Source organism: Anomalospiza imberbis, chromosome 3 (genome assembly GCF_031753505.1).
Source record: "Anomalospiza imberbis isolate Cuckoo-Finch-1a 21T00152 chromosome 3, ASM3175350v1, whole genome shotgun sequence".
In the NCBI taxonomy this organism is placed as follows: domain Eukaryota; kingdom Metazoa; phylum Chordata; class Aves; order Passeriformes; family Viduidae; genus Anomalospiza; species Anomalospiza imberbis.
This window is the reverse complement of record NC_089683.1, coordinates 53426679-53442696: the sequence shown is the minus strand read 5'-3', so window position 1 is coordinate 53442696 and position 16018 is coordinate 53426679. Positions and strand designations below refer to the sequence as shown.

The 16018-nt window shown below is 44.4% G+C and overlaps 1 protein-coding gene across 1 annotated transcript in view; it reads right to left on the bottom strand.

The window, feature by feature from the left end:
• The window catches only part of RSPO3 (R-spondin 3), a 58779-nt gene extending 43421 nt beyond the window's left edge, over positions 1–15358 (bottom strand). Inside the window, exon 1 of the mRNA XM_068184396.1 lies at positions 14614–15358. Within this exon, the coding sequence (XP_068040497.1) occupies positions 14614–14710 (97 nt within the window). The 5' untranslated portion in view covers positions 14711–15358. The remainder of the gene's footprint in view (positions 1–14613) is intronic.
• Between the last annotated feature and the right edge of the window lie 660 nt (positions 15359–16018).

The window sequence follows — 16018 nt, the reverse complement described above, 5'->3', positions numbered from 1 at the left end:
ACCAAAATGGTCCAGAGGATCGTGCACCCCCCAGTAGCAAGTAGGGTGGTTTGTTCATGTAAAACTGCCTCTATTCTTGTTTATCGTGGGGGAAATGACTGTTTGCTTTGCAGACACTGAAGTAAATAAGCTGTGAGAAAGGCCAGTGGCTGCTGCAAGAGGTGGAGGAGCTCCAAATTGTTTGGGGGTGTCAGCACAGCACCTGCTGTTCTCTTGGGCAATCTCTTGGCTGGTAGAACTGGAATCTGCAATATTTCCCTGTTGTTGTGGCTCCCTGATATAGGTTGATATGGACTTTAAAATAAATAAAGTTAATACTCTGAGGCTGAAAGAAAGCCCTTGGCAGGCCTCATCTCAGGCTCTGAAATTACCTTGGCTCTGGTGAGAACAGGGTGCGTGGTGAGAAGCAGGTGTGGAGGAGGAACAAGAGGATAGGCAACAGTAGGAGCCTGTGGCTACTGGGAGGGACCTATGTGCCAGCAGCTGCTGGCTAGCAGATCACCCACCAGGCTGTCCAGCTGTGTCTAACAAGTGGGATCTTGGGCAGGCAGAAGGAGGGGACAATGGCTTCATCACTGCTTTGCAGCTGGCAGAAAAGCTGGTACATGGGAGAGGGGCCTGAGACACGAGGCACTTGTGTGTCTCGCTATCCCCCACTGTGACACAGCAGGTCTGTACTTACACAAAAAGGCACCAAGGATTGTTGTCTTTCTTTGGAAAAATTTCCATTGACTTGAAAATGAGAGCCTTGCATGAACAAGAATCTATGAATTTACCCAGATATATAAGTTTTCTGTAGCATTTGCTATTGTAAAGCCCTGTCCTAATTTTGAGATGTGTGCGTGTCTGTATGTGTGTGTGTGTGTGTGTGTGTGTGTGTGTATGAATGCATGTGTGAGAGGGAGAGAACTCTCACTGCCTACAACTGTTCTGCCAAGATAAACTTTGGAGCATTTTATAAATTAACTCTGCTCTATGTGTTTATTTTTCTTTTGGAGATTCTAAAAAGAGACTGTTCAACCCATCTTATTAGGGGCAGCACATTTTTTTAAAGAGAAAAATAAGTTCCGACTGCACTGGAAAGTATTTGCTATTTTCAGAGAAAAGTATTCTTTCCTTCTGACCTGGCATATAAGATAAGATTTATATTTCTGACCTGACATTAGGTAGTTAAGATTTATTCTTCTATATTAACTTTACTGAGCTTGCAAGCTATTCATTTACAGCATAGGGAATATATTTATGGCAGAAGCAAAGAAAGTTCACTACAAAGTAGTAAAATATGTTATTAGGAGTGTCCTGTAGACTGATGAAAATTGTGAGTACCCTTGCAGCTGGCTCCCTTCTGACTCTTTTTTCCTTCTTTGTTATTTCAACTTTAAAACTTGAATTTGAAGTCAGTTTCAATGGCAAATAACTTAAAAGAGTCCAGATGATTCTAATATATCTACATATATGTACATACATTTACGCTGTGATTGAGAGGTGTGGGGAAGGGGATAACAAGTGACTTGAATTCTCTCCGTGTTCTGCTGGCAATGACCCAGGCATAAGTAACATTGGACCTCACTCTCCTGCCAATATAAATCAGGAGGAACTCCACTGGGGTATAAAGCTGGTGTGTGAGTGAGCGCTGAATCAGATCTGGAGCTTTTCTCTATCCAGAGGTGTGGACCCAGGCAATCTGTTAATGTCCAATTGACTTAAAGAGGGGAACCGCAGACTATGATGGAAACCTGGAAACACTTCAAAACTCTATAGGCAGGTTGGAAAGGTTGGAAAGTTAGAGGCCTCCTATTGAAATCAGTGGCAAAACCTCCCATTAACTTCAATAGGCAAAGAATCAGGCCCTAGAAATGTCTAGAAGCCAGAGAATTGCATGGCTCAAGAAAAAGGTAATAGGAGCTGATGACTTGCACCAATAAATCACCAATGCAAACCTGGCCATGCTTGCTTTAGACTCAAAATTACTTTCATCTGATGTTTGTTTGAAACTGTTTCATTATAAAACTTTAAAGAAGAACTGGCAGCTGAGAGAGCTGTCTGAGCACGAGGCTGATGGCTGGACAGGGTGTGGTACCTCCTCTGCTCCTGCATCATCGGAGGGAGTCCATCTTAAAGAGAAGCAAGAAGCACTGGCCTGCCTGTAGAGATAGCAATGCTTACACTCTGCTGTGAACCAGAGGATTTCTAATTCAGAAACTTTCAGACTAACTCTGTAAATCCACTTAGACTGAATATTTTGGGGGAGGGGGATTATGGCTCCATAGCAAGCCAAGAGGAGAAGTAGATATTTCCATTTGTGGACATTATTTAACTCCTGTCACAAGAGAGAATAGAGATGTGCAGAGCTTTGAGGAATTAAATATGTTGGAGAAAGGGCTTGACGTAGGGAAAGTTGGGACCATTGTGATTTACAAGAGCTGGGAATTGCTTATAGAGTGCAATGAGCAGAGCTGCACGTTGCAGTTCAGCTGAGGAACTCTGTTGCCCATCCTGCCTGCAGCAATGCAGCTGAGGAGGATGATTCTACTTCTGAACAAACTCCTATTTGTAAGTTGTACTAAGTTGAGGCCAATTGCTCTGCCACACATCTTGACCATCCCTGATAGAGTGGTGGGGAAAAAAACAGCATTGTGGAGGGGGCCTTCCTCACCTTCAATATTTTTGCAAACAGTGCATTTTTTCTGCTGGTGCCTGAAGGGGAGAGCAGTAGACAAACTGCATGGATAGTTTGGTATCTGTGCTTGGTCAAACAGCCATAGACATGTTTGATGTCAGCTGACACATTCAGAATAGTTCACCACTTTACAAACTTCACACTTCCTATTCTTGCATTTGATAGACCTCAGGGCTACATTCTTTCTCTATGCAAACCTTCCCATCATTCCTTATATCTGACATAGGCTCCAAGGATTCACATCTTTCTGTATATGCAGAGATTCATGGCTTGTTTTTACAATCTGTCACCGTAAATCAAAGAAGTTGTTCATTGATTCTTTTCTGTCACCAAGAAACCCACTGCTATCATCAAGTCATCACACCACAGCTAAAGGGCATCCTTTCACTTTCCACCATTTCTCCCCAAAACCCTGGTCTCAGCAATGCAAGTTGCAAAAATTTATAATCTAAAGGGAAAAGCTACGTCGAGGAAGAAACTTGGTTGTAGAGAAAAACAAGGGAATGAGGACAAGAGAACACTAAAAACATGTTTCTTTGGGGTGACACTCAGGAAAAATAGAAATTTCTAAGACTATGAGAAAATAAATATTTTAAAAATTGATTTGACAAAAGGCACATTATTGTACATTCTGTATGTTGTATGCATCATTGCATGTAAATTCTGATGTCTGTTCTGGCTCCATGCATTCACCTGCTAGTTCTCATTTCCAGTAGGCTTGGGCTGAGTTCATGCGTTGAATGGACTATGAGAAAGACATGGATCATACATGTATTAAATCTGGCAGGCTAATGGAGCTGATCTAGACTTATTACTTCCTCTACCACTTGCCACTTCAGAAAATGCAACATTTTGTGTCTATTACTGTGCTCACTTATTTAGCTAGTCTGTTCCAGTGCATGTTCTCATTTTGTGAATTTCTTCAGGAACTACTTCAAAAGATAGTGCTCAGGTTCAATATCTGTAGGAAGAGAGGGAAGGCAAAAAAGGAAAATGCTCAGGAATACACAGTGTTGGGCAGGGTGAATAGGTACAGCATGGAGAAAGCCATAAAATATTTCTCCTACATTTTTAAGTGGCAAATTGCATTGATTCTCTGACAAAAGACAGAATACCCGCATGTTCTGTACCAGCAACTCACAAAATTAATTACAGACTGCATTTCTACTCCTTTTCTTGGTGACTGGCAACAAAAACCTCCCATTTATCATGTTTATTTTGTAGCCTGTATAAACATTTAGGCTGGATTCAGTGCACATACAAATTTTATGCTGGCAGGGCTCTGTGAGATACTTGCTACCTGACATGAGTTGTAATTAGAAGCAGAATCAGTCCCTTAACCTTTGTGACATGTTTATTCTGCCTAAATCATCTCCCATTAAAAACAATGCAGAGGCTCTAATTGAAAACCTTGGGTTAGTATGGCATGTGCCTTATGATTGTGACATCTGTTTGCTGATAAAAGACAGGAATATTGTCTTTCCATGCACGTGCACAAATGCAGTTGCAGAAGTGCACCCATATGCATGGCCAACCCCAGGAACATTAGCAGCAGTTCTGCTGCATTGTCACAGTGGCAAGGAAAGACCCTTTTCACTGGAACCACCAATTTTCCCTGCCCACAGCATAACCTCTGGAGCATCGTCTTCCTTCTGGTGCATCGTCTTCCTTCCAAGTGGCTAAGTAAAATTCCCAGCCTAGTGATACAGGTAATTTGAAAAGTAAGAAATATTTCATAACCAAAAAGGGAAGGGTCCATATAACTTTCCGGTACAGTTTTAAACATGATGAGCTCATCAGAAAAAAAAAAAAAAAAAAAGAGGGTCCCCTACCAAGCTTCCCAGGCAATTTTTTTGTTGTTCTTTAATTTAGCATTTGGTTTAACCCACATAAAACTAATTATTTTGTTTTCCATGACCAAACAAATTATAAGAACAGTGGGAGAAGAGATGGAGTTTTCAGACAAACCAAATGACTTCACATGGAGTCAAAAACTTCTATCTGAGGTTATCAGCATGAATTTCACCTATATTTTAATACAATCTCAAAGTGAAAATACTTTAATTCTTGCTTGTGTTGATGTGAACTTTTGTGTATGTACAGGAATGCATATATACAGACCTAGATATTAATGTGTAAGGGAGAAGGGAGAGATGACAATGCATAAAGATGAATTTTTCCAATTCTAGGACAACAGCTGTGGGGTCAGGGTTTTCCAGGGAAATAACTATATAAGCCAGAGAATGTTTCTGTAGGAGTTAAGGAAGATGAGATGGAAGATTCTACTTCTGAATAAACTCTCTTATATGCAGTACTGCAATTTCTGTGACTGATCTCTTTTGAACAAGATGTGTCCAAGGTCTCTGCATGCTTCCAGATGAAAAACACAGGCCCTTTTTCCTGTTCCCAGAAGTAACCACAGCCAGTCAAGGAACCAGACTAGAAGGCTCAACCAACAAGTTCATAGATGAATAACTTATTTTTCAAGAAATTATTCAAGGCTTCAAAAAGGATTATGGATTGACTTCATAACGCTTGGTTGTCTTTTAGTGGTAGCTATGGTTAGAATCCTCCTCTCTCACATAATCAAGAAAGTATGGAAATGCAGGTGAAGGCTACTCTTTCAATTAATCTATTTTATCCGGACTCAGGTGTGATTTATCCTGGAGGAGAAATGAACTTCTCTGCTCACTGGGTAGCTGGAAATGATGTAATTTCAGAAAGAGGTGAATAGCCGCCTGTCCTAATCTTGAACTGGTACAGTTCACAGTTTCCTTTGTGGCCAGCCAGATCCTGGCAAAGAGTAGTAAGATGCCCCCCCTCTGATCACTCCCCACTCAGTGCTTCTAGCCTTCATAAAGCTTGGGAAGACTTGTGTTTAGCAGAGTATTAGCAGGTACAATATGTATGTCCACAGTCTGTCTGGGGGAACTTATTTTTTATGTTTATCTGTTCCTCAAAATGACTTTGGTCTATCCTTCAGAAATAATGTATGACCTAAGCAGCAATGAGGATGTCCTTTTGCTGACATTCACCTGACGTTGAATCCTACTGACAGATTTTTTATACATCTGAAACTTCTTCTCAGTTGGTAGCTTAAAAATCACATTTAAATATTTTCATTCCTAAAGTTGGGGCCTTGATATTAAAAATACTTGTCTCGGACATAGCACAAGTTATAAATTCGACTCTCATAAAGAATTCTACTTTCCCTTTTAATACGCCCTCAACTCTGAAACTTGTCAATTGCCCAACTCTTCATAAAACATAAACACAAGAGACAAATGTGTGATTTCATTTTGGACAGCAAAACAGAAACTGTTGTGGGTTTTGTTTTTTTTTCTTTTGCAAAACACAAAATCGTGTCATTTATTTGCCTTCCAGGCCTTCAGGATCTTGCTATTAAACATCTGTGGCCTGCATGCCCAGCACAAGAAGGTCTCATTTCAGCTGATTATTTTTGGTTCTGTGTTATACTAAAACTTTCTGGAATCTTCATCCATCCCTGTGTGTTTGCGAAATACTTGCACTTCACATCTTCTGACTCCCATGTTGAATAAATAGCCTTTGCTCCCACTTTTCTATTTGAGGGGGCTAGCTCTTCCCTCAGCAGTCACATCAAGTAATATAACACCAGCAACTCATTATTCAATGGCATAGAAAAAGTGAAATTAATAATGAACATTCTAGGAAAAGGAAACAAGGTTATGAAACACTTGCCGACACTGGTTTGTGTAATCTTCATGAATAAGCAACTCAATAATGCTGGGCAAGTGTGTGTGGGAGGCTCACTCTGGAGAAACTGGCTGTTTTCCTCTCTCTGACCAGTTGAGCTGTTATGATAAAAAATGTTGTTGCTAAAGAAACCTGTAATAAATCCTAATGGGAGTATTGCATGTGCTGATAACATACATAAACTTTGTAAACATATTGAAGTGTCGGGTTTTAGTAGCTCTGGTTCATGTGGATGTTTGTAAAAGTTTTTTCAAGGAATGCAATGGAAATCTTGTACCACCAGCTGGTTGCTCCTACGATTCTGGTTTACATGAGAACCTTGTCTTCCTTCCTCTTGAAACACAGCCTCACCCTGTAGGGAAATTGAGTTAAACTATTTCAAGCCCTACCTCTGCTGTGACTTCCCATGAAAATGCTATCACCAGTGAAGCTATATACCCAGCGAGTTATTTAGGGAGAAGTGGGGTGGATAAACTGGTGCCTGGTAGAGAATTTATGCTGTTTGAAACATCCCTGCTTTGTGTCGTGCTGGACTCCATTGACACTTCCATCAAAGTACAGCTGGCAGCTCTGAGCAAGGTATTTCAGTTGCCTTCTAATAGGAGAGAAGAGCCGGGTGCCTACAAAAGGGAAAAAATCCAGCACGCTGAACAAAGGAGCCTTAACCTGGTCTGAAAATATGAGGTCAGAAACTGTATCTAATCCTGAATGTCCAGGGAATTTAGGTGCCCTGGCACTACTACACCACACTGCAAACCAGTACATTCTTTAACAAAAGAAAGGAGAATTCACTCTTTTCCTCTGAAACATACCAAGAAAGGAGCAGCATCCTTGCTGCCCCTTAATGTATCCAAAAGCTTACCTGCTAAAACATTTGGCCAGGAACTGAAAACCTAAGCTAAATTAATTATTTCATATAGCATGACTCTAGCCTATCTGTATTGAAATGCTCTAATGAAATGATGTTTTTTCACCTGGATTTGCATGTAATCTCAGGTTGCTGCTTGCACCAATTTTAGTTTGCACAGGCAAGACAAGGGCTTGAGGTCTGGGTATGGAGCAGGAATGCATGTATCTTTATTCCAATGTCAGTAAGCAATCATCTACAATATTGTGTGCTCCGCGTAGAGGAATTTTGCATTTATATATTTATTATTTGTCGCTATTTATTCATTGCATTTTTTTAATAAGGGTTTGTTTAAGAGAAAATCTCAAAGTCTCTGCATGAAAGGACCTGAGCTCAGACAGATGCTCAATGTCAGTAAGATGAAACATCACATTAGAAATGACAGAGCATCTGAGAAATGTCCATGTGTCAAGGGTAAGGTAGAAATTAAGCATTATTTGAAGGTGAGGGACTCATATTTAAATCCTGTCCTTAGGCACCTTATGTCCAGTTCTTGTATGTAAGCTTTTCTGTGTTTGCCCTGGCCCTTTACAGGAAGCCACAGGAATCACAGATCGTTACTATCCCAACATCTATCAATGACCTCCTGTTTCATTTTACAGTGCCCCAAAATCTTCTTTACCCTGCAGAAAATATTAAATGCCTGAAATCCCATCTAGGATCTTGTAATTTTAAACACTAAGCCTGTAAGGATGTAATACTGACACACATTAAGAAGCTTGAAAGGATAAAGTTTATATCAGCACTACAAGAACTTGGTTTAAACCTGTGGTTTGGAGTTTTACTTTTATTTAAAAGTACTACTATAAGCATTCCTTTATGTTCTTCCTCCCAGTTATTCTGTTGTGTGGAGCCAAAATACCAGTGCAAGGTTGGGGTGCTGCTTCAAGCTGGCAGGAGCTCAGTGCCGCTGCCACAGCCAAAGGCTCTCCCAGTTCAATTCTGGTTCCCATAGGTGAGTTCTTGCCTAGGAGCACTGGAGCAAGATGTGTTTTGTGGCTCCTTTACTTCAGTGGCTGTTATGTTTGTTTACAGGAGTTAGTAACACTAACATTTTAAAATGCAAGGTCGATAGCTCATAATCTAGAAACTGAAACACACAGAAATGCTTATTAGTCAGCTGTCGTACAGACGTAGTACAATCATTCCTTAAGTAGCATTGCTCATCACACTGCTCGGTACTAGCAACAAAAAAATGTTAAAGTACTCATTAATAAAATCTGTGAGATTTTATTATGACAAAACATCTAATTTTAATGATTCTGCTGTCACCAAATACTCAGTTATTCAATTATTTATAAAAGAGTTGGAGCTCTCATCTTTTTTTTTTTTTGAGAGCCATAGCACGTTTTGCATGAATAAATGTTCTCTGACTACTATTTTCTGAAGCATTGTTTGTGGCAATAGCAGACAGACAGACTTTTGTGTAAAAACGTACATAGTTTCAGCTTCCTTTTGTCATCTGATAAGATTGCTTTGTTCAGAATTATTTCGGTAAAAAAATTGGCAAAGTGATTTTGAGTAGTTCAGACTCCAAAATTAGAAGTGAGGCAAAAATATTTTCTTATTAGCTTTTATATCTTCTCCACCAAGTTTTCACAATTCTAATTTAATTTCGAGCAAAAGGGACAATTCACTCTAGGGAGAAAATCGTTCTTAAGAACATCCATATTTTTAAAGGAGGAGTATTGCTAGTAGTCACTGTCTACAAATGATTGAGTATGAAATGACAAACACCTTGTTAATGTTAGCGATAAAGTGCAGTGGTTCAGCCAGCACACTTGCTTAGCAAACCAGAGAGCAAAACGAGCATGCTAAGCAAGAGAAAATGAGTAAGTCTGATTTTTGAGTTCTAGCTCAGATTTTATCAGGTGTAACTTCCATAGTCTCCAGTGAAAAATTTATAGCAAGAAGAAACAGTAGAATGGGGATTGGCAAAGGCTTGGTACATTAAGGGCAAAGTCAAAAGAAGAAATTAGTCTCAGTTAACTAATTTGGATTCAGTTGACTCAATAGGTGGAAGTAGTAAAATAGTTGTACTTTTCATATGATTAAGAAAGAGACTGCCTCCCAAGCAGCTTAAGTATCATAGTTTTGAAAGGTAAGAGGCATTATTTTATCCTCTTTAGGGGCTGTCTATATTTGAATCATGCAATTTTGCAAGTATTTTAGTATGGGATTTCTTCCAAACTCAAAAGGTATCCTGAGGTCTTGCAGAAAAAAGCTCACTCCAGCTCCAGCATAGTCCATAGGACTTTCTCCACTGAAAATAAAGGAGGCAGGTTCAAGCTCTAAAACCTTCTTGCTAATAAGAGCAATATTTTATTCTATCTGCAGAGACAAATAGGACTTTTCATGTATTTTCAGGTATACCATCCTACATCAATGTCTTTGAGAAGTTGTGGTAACGTTTATTTAAAGACTAACGTGAATTTTATACAGTATAAGAAATGTCTTCAGCAGGTCATAGGAAAAAAATTGAAATTATCACTCTTTCAGATGTCAGGTATGAGATGGGAACTGGTCAGTAATGTCCTCTAGTCTCCTGGGATAACAACACTTATCATTCTACATATGCTGGTATGATCAGGAACAGATTTTACATACATACAGAGTTATTTTTTTTTTAAATAACAACACTAGCAGTCTATCCCTATCACACTTCTAAAGCTTTCAGCGACTGGTAGTGATTTCCTGATATTTAATTTTTTAAGATATCACTACAGTGAGATATGTTCACAGTTTACAACACGATGGAACAGCTTCTGCTTCCAATGACTGCAATAGGAATTTTACTCTCTACTTTTAAATGGACAGATTCTCACCCAAAAAATGAGAAATATAGTTTCATTAAAAAAAAAAAAAAAAAGGATGCACTTGTCACCAGAAAAGTATTTACCCTCACAGTGCTAATATGAAGACATCACAGAAAAAATTATCAGCAGCATACAAACACTTTGAAAGAGAACTAACAGTAATTCAATCCTGCCCAAGGGGGGCTGTTTGATGGCTGCTTGCCTGGCTAACTTCTGCTTAAAACTGCTGCACTGAGATACAAAATTATTTCTCTTTTTAAAAATTGGTCACAACATTTATAGTACATACCAACTCTGTAGTACTGCCATCTGTGATATGCCAACCCTGAATATACATGTAGATATCAATAATATATATATAGGTGGTGAACTATTAAAAGAATTGCTTCTACAATTAAGTGTTATTTTAACCAATAATGTAATTCCTTTTTTCGTGCTGACATTCTACCTCCATGTGAATTACACCCTGCTCAAGACTGAAGAAATATTTTTACCAGTTGGTGTTTTGTCAATATTTTCCGTTTTTTTTTTTTTTTTTTTTGTTTTTTTTTTTTTAAATTTATATAGCTATCTATACAAATGGGCTGTTAAACATCTCCTTAATTTTGAGTCTGTAAGTAGTTGAATGCAAATCAAGCCAGAGATGCAGAGTGTTTGCAGACTGGAGCCCTCCACTAGTAATTGTGACCAGAGGCAGATGCTGGAAGACCTGCAGTCCCGCATCAGCAGAGGAATGGACAGAGCTGCAATGGAAGGCAGGAAGGCAGGCAGGCAGGAAGGAAGGAAGGAAGGAAGGAAGGAATAGAGCGAGCACTGGGTATCCTGGACATGCTGTTGTAGTGAAAGGCAGGAGGCAATTTGATGGGCTACCAATAATCATGGGAGCTCTACATCCAAGTTACATTTCCATAAAGTCATACAGATTATTTTACTCACAAATGTAGGAGTATAGTAGAAATACAGAATTTTCTATCACTTTGCTTATTCTAGATTTCCAAATTTAGTCCATGGCTCACTTCTAGTCCACAGGGTCATGGCAAATGGTCTGTCGGTCACTCACAGACCCGTAGCAAATAATACTTCATTTCTGTCTACTAGAAGGTCAGTGAGAGATGTGCATAACTATCAGTACTAAGTTTTGGGAGTTGGTAGTAGCCTGCAGAGACAAAATATTTTTTGAACTATAGACTTGATCCTCTTTTTTTTATTTCTAAGCAAACTGCAATCACTGGCCAGTACACAGAAATTCTTATTTATTGGTACGCTAGTCTATATTGGTACGCTAGTCTAGCTGCATATTACTCTGTCTTGTAAGACTAAAACAAGCAACTTTGTTAATCTTGATTGCTCTTATCAGAATAAAACCACAAATTTTTCTGCTAGTGGTATGTTTGCTTTTAAACTTTTATTGATTTTGGTCTATGTCTAATTCTGGACCCAATCATCTGTCTGCACTTTGTTGCTGACTTCAGAGGAGTTTTATCTCTCCACAGCCAAATATATCTTTACTACTGATCATGGGACAGAAATTCAAGATTCCCTAACTAGAAAATTCAGTGGGAGTTTGGAGAGCAAAAGGATTACAAACTAGACATTTCTCATAGGAAGGATTACTTTGGCAATAGGTACAAAATAAGTAATGCTCCAGGAGCAGATCCTTCTGATGGGGTAATTTAACAAAGAAACTTCAATTTATAGCAGCTGGTACTCTGGCATAGCATATTCTGAATTAGCCAGTTAAGATTTTATAATTTCTTTACGTTAAAATATGTAGGTCTACAATATAATACATGGAATGGAGGAGTCTGATAATAACCAAAACAAAGTAACATGTGTTCACTGACTGCTTGATGGGAAGTTATTTGTACTATTTTTAAAAATAAGTAGGTTAAAGAGAAATTTAAAAGCATTTCTCTAGAAATGTGCTTGTGATTTGTGATTAAAGGAGACTATCTGAGCAAAAGAAACAGAAATCTAGGAAAAGTCTTCCACATAGTAGAGTAATTTGACAGGTGTCATCTTTATCTGCGCACTATAATCAAAATAAAGTTGCATTATTCACTAACAGCGATTCATAGCTTTTTAAAACCAAAGTGATTAGTGCAAGTGATCATAACCACTCTTATAATAACTTTCATAAACACTCACTCTCTATTTTTTTCCATTCAAGCTAAGTAACCACTATTTATACCAAATCATGTTTTACAACCAGCTGGATTTGAAGACCTCGGCCAGTAGACGATGTATATATAGCATGTGCAGGTGAGGTGCTCTGAAAGGCTTTTTGCCTTCACTGCCAAAATAACGAGCCAGATTCCCATTCTGACCTTCTAACCGTGGTTTTCCAGCCACTTGTTCTGCTCTGAATTTATCTCAACTCTTCCATTTTAACCATAAAACTTTGAGCAAGTGCTCGGTACCTTCTCCACCGTGTACCAACCACCTAATTATTCGCGCCCAACACTTCCACCTCTCTTTCCCGAAAGTTACCCCGCTATGCAGGTTGTCTGAGGACGAGCGAGGTGGGACGGCGCTCTCCTGGAAGAGTACAGCGCATCTGCCCCGCCGCTCGGAAGCGGCGGCTGCCCTGCGCCCGGCACTGCGAGCGGCCGGGGGCGGGAGGCAGACCTGCCTTCTGCTGCCGAAAGCGGGGCAGCTCCCGGGCCGTGCCGAGCCGTGCCGTGCGGCGGGAGCCGAGCACCTGCGGCCGCGGGCTGCCCGCCGCGGCAGGGGACAGCAGAGGTCGCCGCCGGCCCGGCGCTGGCCCGGCGCGCCGCGCACCAGGTGCCGGAGCGAGTCCGGGAGGAGGGGGCCCCGCTCCGCGACCCTCGCCCCGCGGGGGCGTCCTACCCCCGAGCCCTGCCGTGCCCCCAGCCCGGGGCTGAACCCCTGCCGCGCCCGTCGGGGTACCCCTACTGCTGGGGGTGGGGGGCAGCAACAGCCTGCAGGCCCGAGGTTGCCAGGGGTTAAAAGAGTGGGTGGGAGGTGATGGAGGCTGCGGAGCCCTCCCTTGCCAAGGATAATAAACCGGATGCCCTGACATGTTTTACTTAGCCCTTAGTGCTCCCTCGCTGTGAGGCCGTGGGGATCGGAGGACTGGAGCCCCGGTCTCTCTCGTCCTCAGCTCCGCTTTAGGGGCACTTTAGGTGAATCAAAACTTGTTTACAGGAGGCAAACCATACAAAGGAGGCTTTCAAGGGCCAGCCGTGCCAAGCAGGGCAAGGGAGCGAAGGCTGAGCAGGAGAAAATTAAAATAACAGTACCTCCCCTCCCTGAGGAAGTAACTCAGTTACTTCTTGCTGATGAAATGCAGGATGCTGTGTTTTATGACATTTCCTCGGTGTCTGCAGCTGTCAGGGAGAGCGGGCAGGCATGAGCAGCCCCTCTGCGGTAGGTGCGCAGAAAATGCCTCCTCCCCTGAAACAGCGGCGGGTCCGATTCAGGCGGGGTGGCCAGGCCGGGTCGGGGGCTCGTCCCGGTGGCCTCTGCTGCCGCATCCCGCCTCATCCACGGCTCCTTGCGGCAGGGTCACGGCAGAGCTCCGACCCGCGGCACTGCCGGACGTGTCACCGCGGATTCGAGCCCACGCCTCACCCCCACGCCGGAGCCAGAGACTGCCTGACCGTGGCAGCGCCCCGCGACCTGGACAGCGACTTCCCAAGGGGGCGACTCGCTGCTGCCTCCTTGTTCTTTCTCCTTTCCCCGATGACGGGGGGCTCTCCTCTCTAACCCTCACGGGGGGCAGGGAGCTTCTGCCAGCACCCTGGGTACTGCACCTCTTCCCCCGGTCCCCCGCCTGCCTCCTGCCTCTGCCCCGGACCCGGGCGGAGAATGACCAGGGCCGGTTAAATCAGAAGGGATGGACTCGCCTCATCCCATGGGATTAAAATTTTAAAATTAAAATATTTAAAAATTCAGGGGCCACAGTCCCAGGACGGTGGCAATGGATGACTAGTGACCAGCGGAGGATGAAAGCCAACGGGCCGGACAGAGGCACGACACCCCCAGCCCCCCTCCGCATTGCTAGGCGCCAGGTTCTATGTATAGCGATTATCTGTACTGCCCGTTCTTGGCAAGGGGGCTTCTTGACTGGGATGGAGAAAGGCGCTTAGGGCATACTGGCAAAAAGTTACCTGTCGTGTCATCGCCCTTTCCCTTCAGAAAGAGGGAAGACCTAAGAAAGGACGTTCCCTTTCACCAGACATTAAAATGTAAAGCATCAGACGCAGGTCTTCCTAGAGCCCGCGCTGCTCATCCCGGTGAGGTGAGAAAGAAGAGCAGAGAGAGGTCAAAAATCGCTTTCATCCCTCCAGTTGAATGAAACTGCCTGCAAATCCGCTCGGCCGCGCCGCTGACGCGGGATTTAGGTCCCAGCGCACTCGCCCGGGCACCGGGGGCACGGAACCCCCCGGACAGGTGAACAGCACAACGAGAGGAACCAGAAGTTATCAAAGTATAAATCTCTTCGCACTTACTTCTTCCCTGTCGCCGTACCCTGGAGGCGTGCTGGCTGCCAATGTATTCCATAAAGTTCAAAGTGATAAAAAACCAAGAAATCAGTCGCAATTGCATAGTAACCCTTTGAGAGTTCGACTTCTCCTTTTCGTCCTTTTTTTCTTTCCTTAAAAAAAGAAATAATAAACCGGGGTCGTAGGCGGCAAGGGATGAACACAGCAGCAGAAATACCTGCACTGAGATCCAAAGCTGGGCTTGGCCGGCTTGATGTATTTTGCCGGGTTTTTTTCTCTTTTTTTTTTTTCTTCCCTTTTTTTTTTTTTTTTTTTTTTTTTTTTTTTTTTTTTCCCCTTCGCTTTTCCTATTGCACTTTCCAGCAGTCTGCCCCGCTACCTGCCGCAAACCTCAGAGGGCAGTCAGCAGCGGAGAGGAGCCGAGCAGCCGCCGCCGGGGTCCATGCCGGGCCGGTGGCCGGCAGCATGTTGTGAGGGTGCCGGGGTGCGTGCGGCTGTGCGCGCCCGTGTGTGCGCCGGGCGGGCGAGGTGCCGACAGGACGGATGGATGGATGGCGGTGGGAGAGGAGTGTGCGAGGGCGGGAGCGGCGGGGGGGCAGAGGGAGGACCCAGCCCCGCCGCCGCCGATCCGGAGCAGCCGCGCTCTGCGCCGCGGGCACCGCCAGCCGCCGGGCGCAGGTGGGCCGGGCCCCCCCGGCTCTCCCGCCCGCCGACCAGGAGCCCCCGGGCTTCATGCGGGAGCTGCTCCGGAGCGGGGCCCCGGGGGAGAGGCCCCGGGGCGGGGCGCACCGGGAGGAGGGGAGCCCCAGCTCCCCGGCACGGCGGGAGGAGGCTCCCCTCTCCCGACCGAGCCCCCTCGGGGAAACGGCGCCCGCGCATCCTCCGGCAGCGGGGCCCGCGGGCGGTAGGGTTCTGCAGCCTCGCTGGCAGCCCCGTCCCGCAGGTCTCCGCTCGCCTCCCCTCCGCCGCCGGCCTTGTCGGGGTCACCGCGGAGATGCCGCTGCCCCCCGCGCCCCGGCCCCTCCGTGGGGAGGCGCGCCCCTACTCGCCGGGGGGACGGGGCGGGGTGCTCAGCCCCTTCCCTGCGGAGGGGGACACGGCGCGGCACCCTCTCTTCCCCGAATTTGCCCCTTACATCCCGGCTAGCAATGGAGGTGGGGAGATGGGAGTGAGGCGCTGAGGGGTCTCCAGCCTCTCGAGATTTTCTCCGTTGTGGCCTTTCCCCACTGGGCAGGGGTTTTCCGGGGTGGCTTCTTCGGTGGGAAGGAACAGAGCAAACCCGCATGTCCTGCCGGGGCCGGGGACCGTCCCCACGGCCGGCTGGCGGCAGGCGACACACGGGGCTGGCCCCGGGCTGGGGTGGAGCGGAGCCGTGAGCCGGCGGTGAACACAGCAGCCTCTCGCCCGTGCC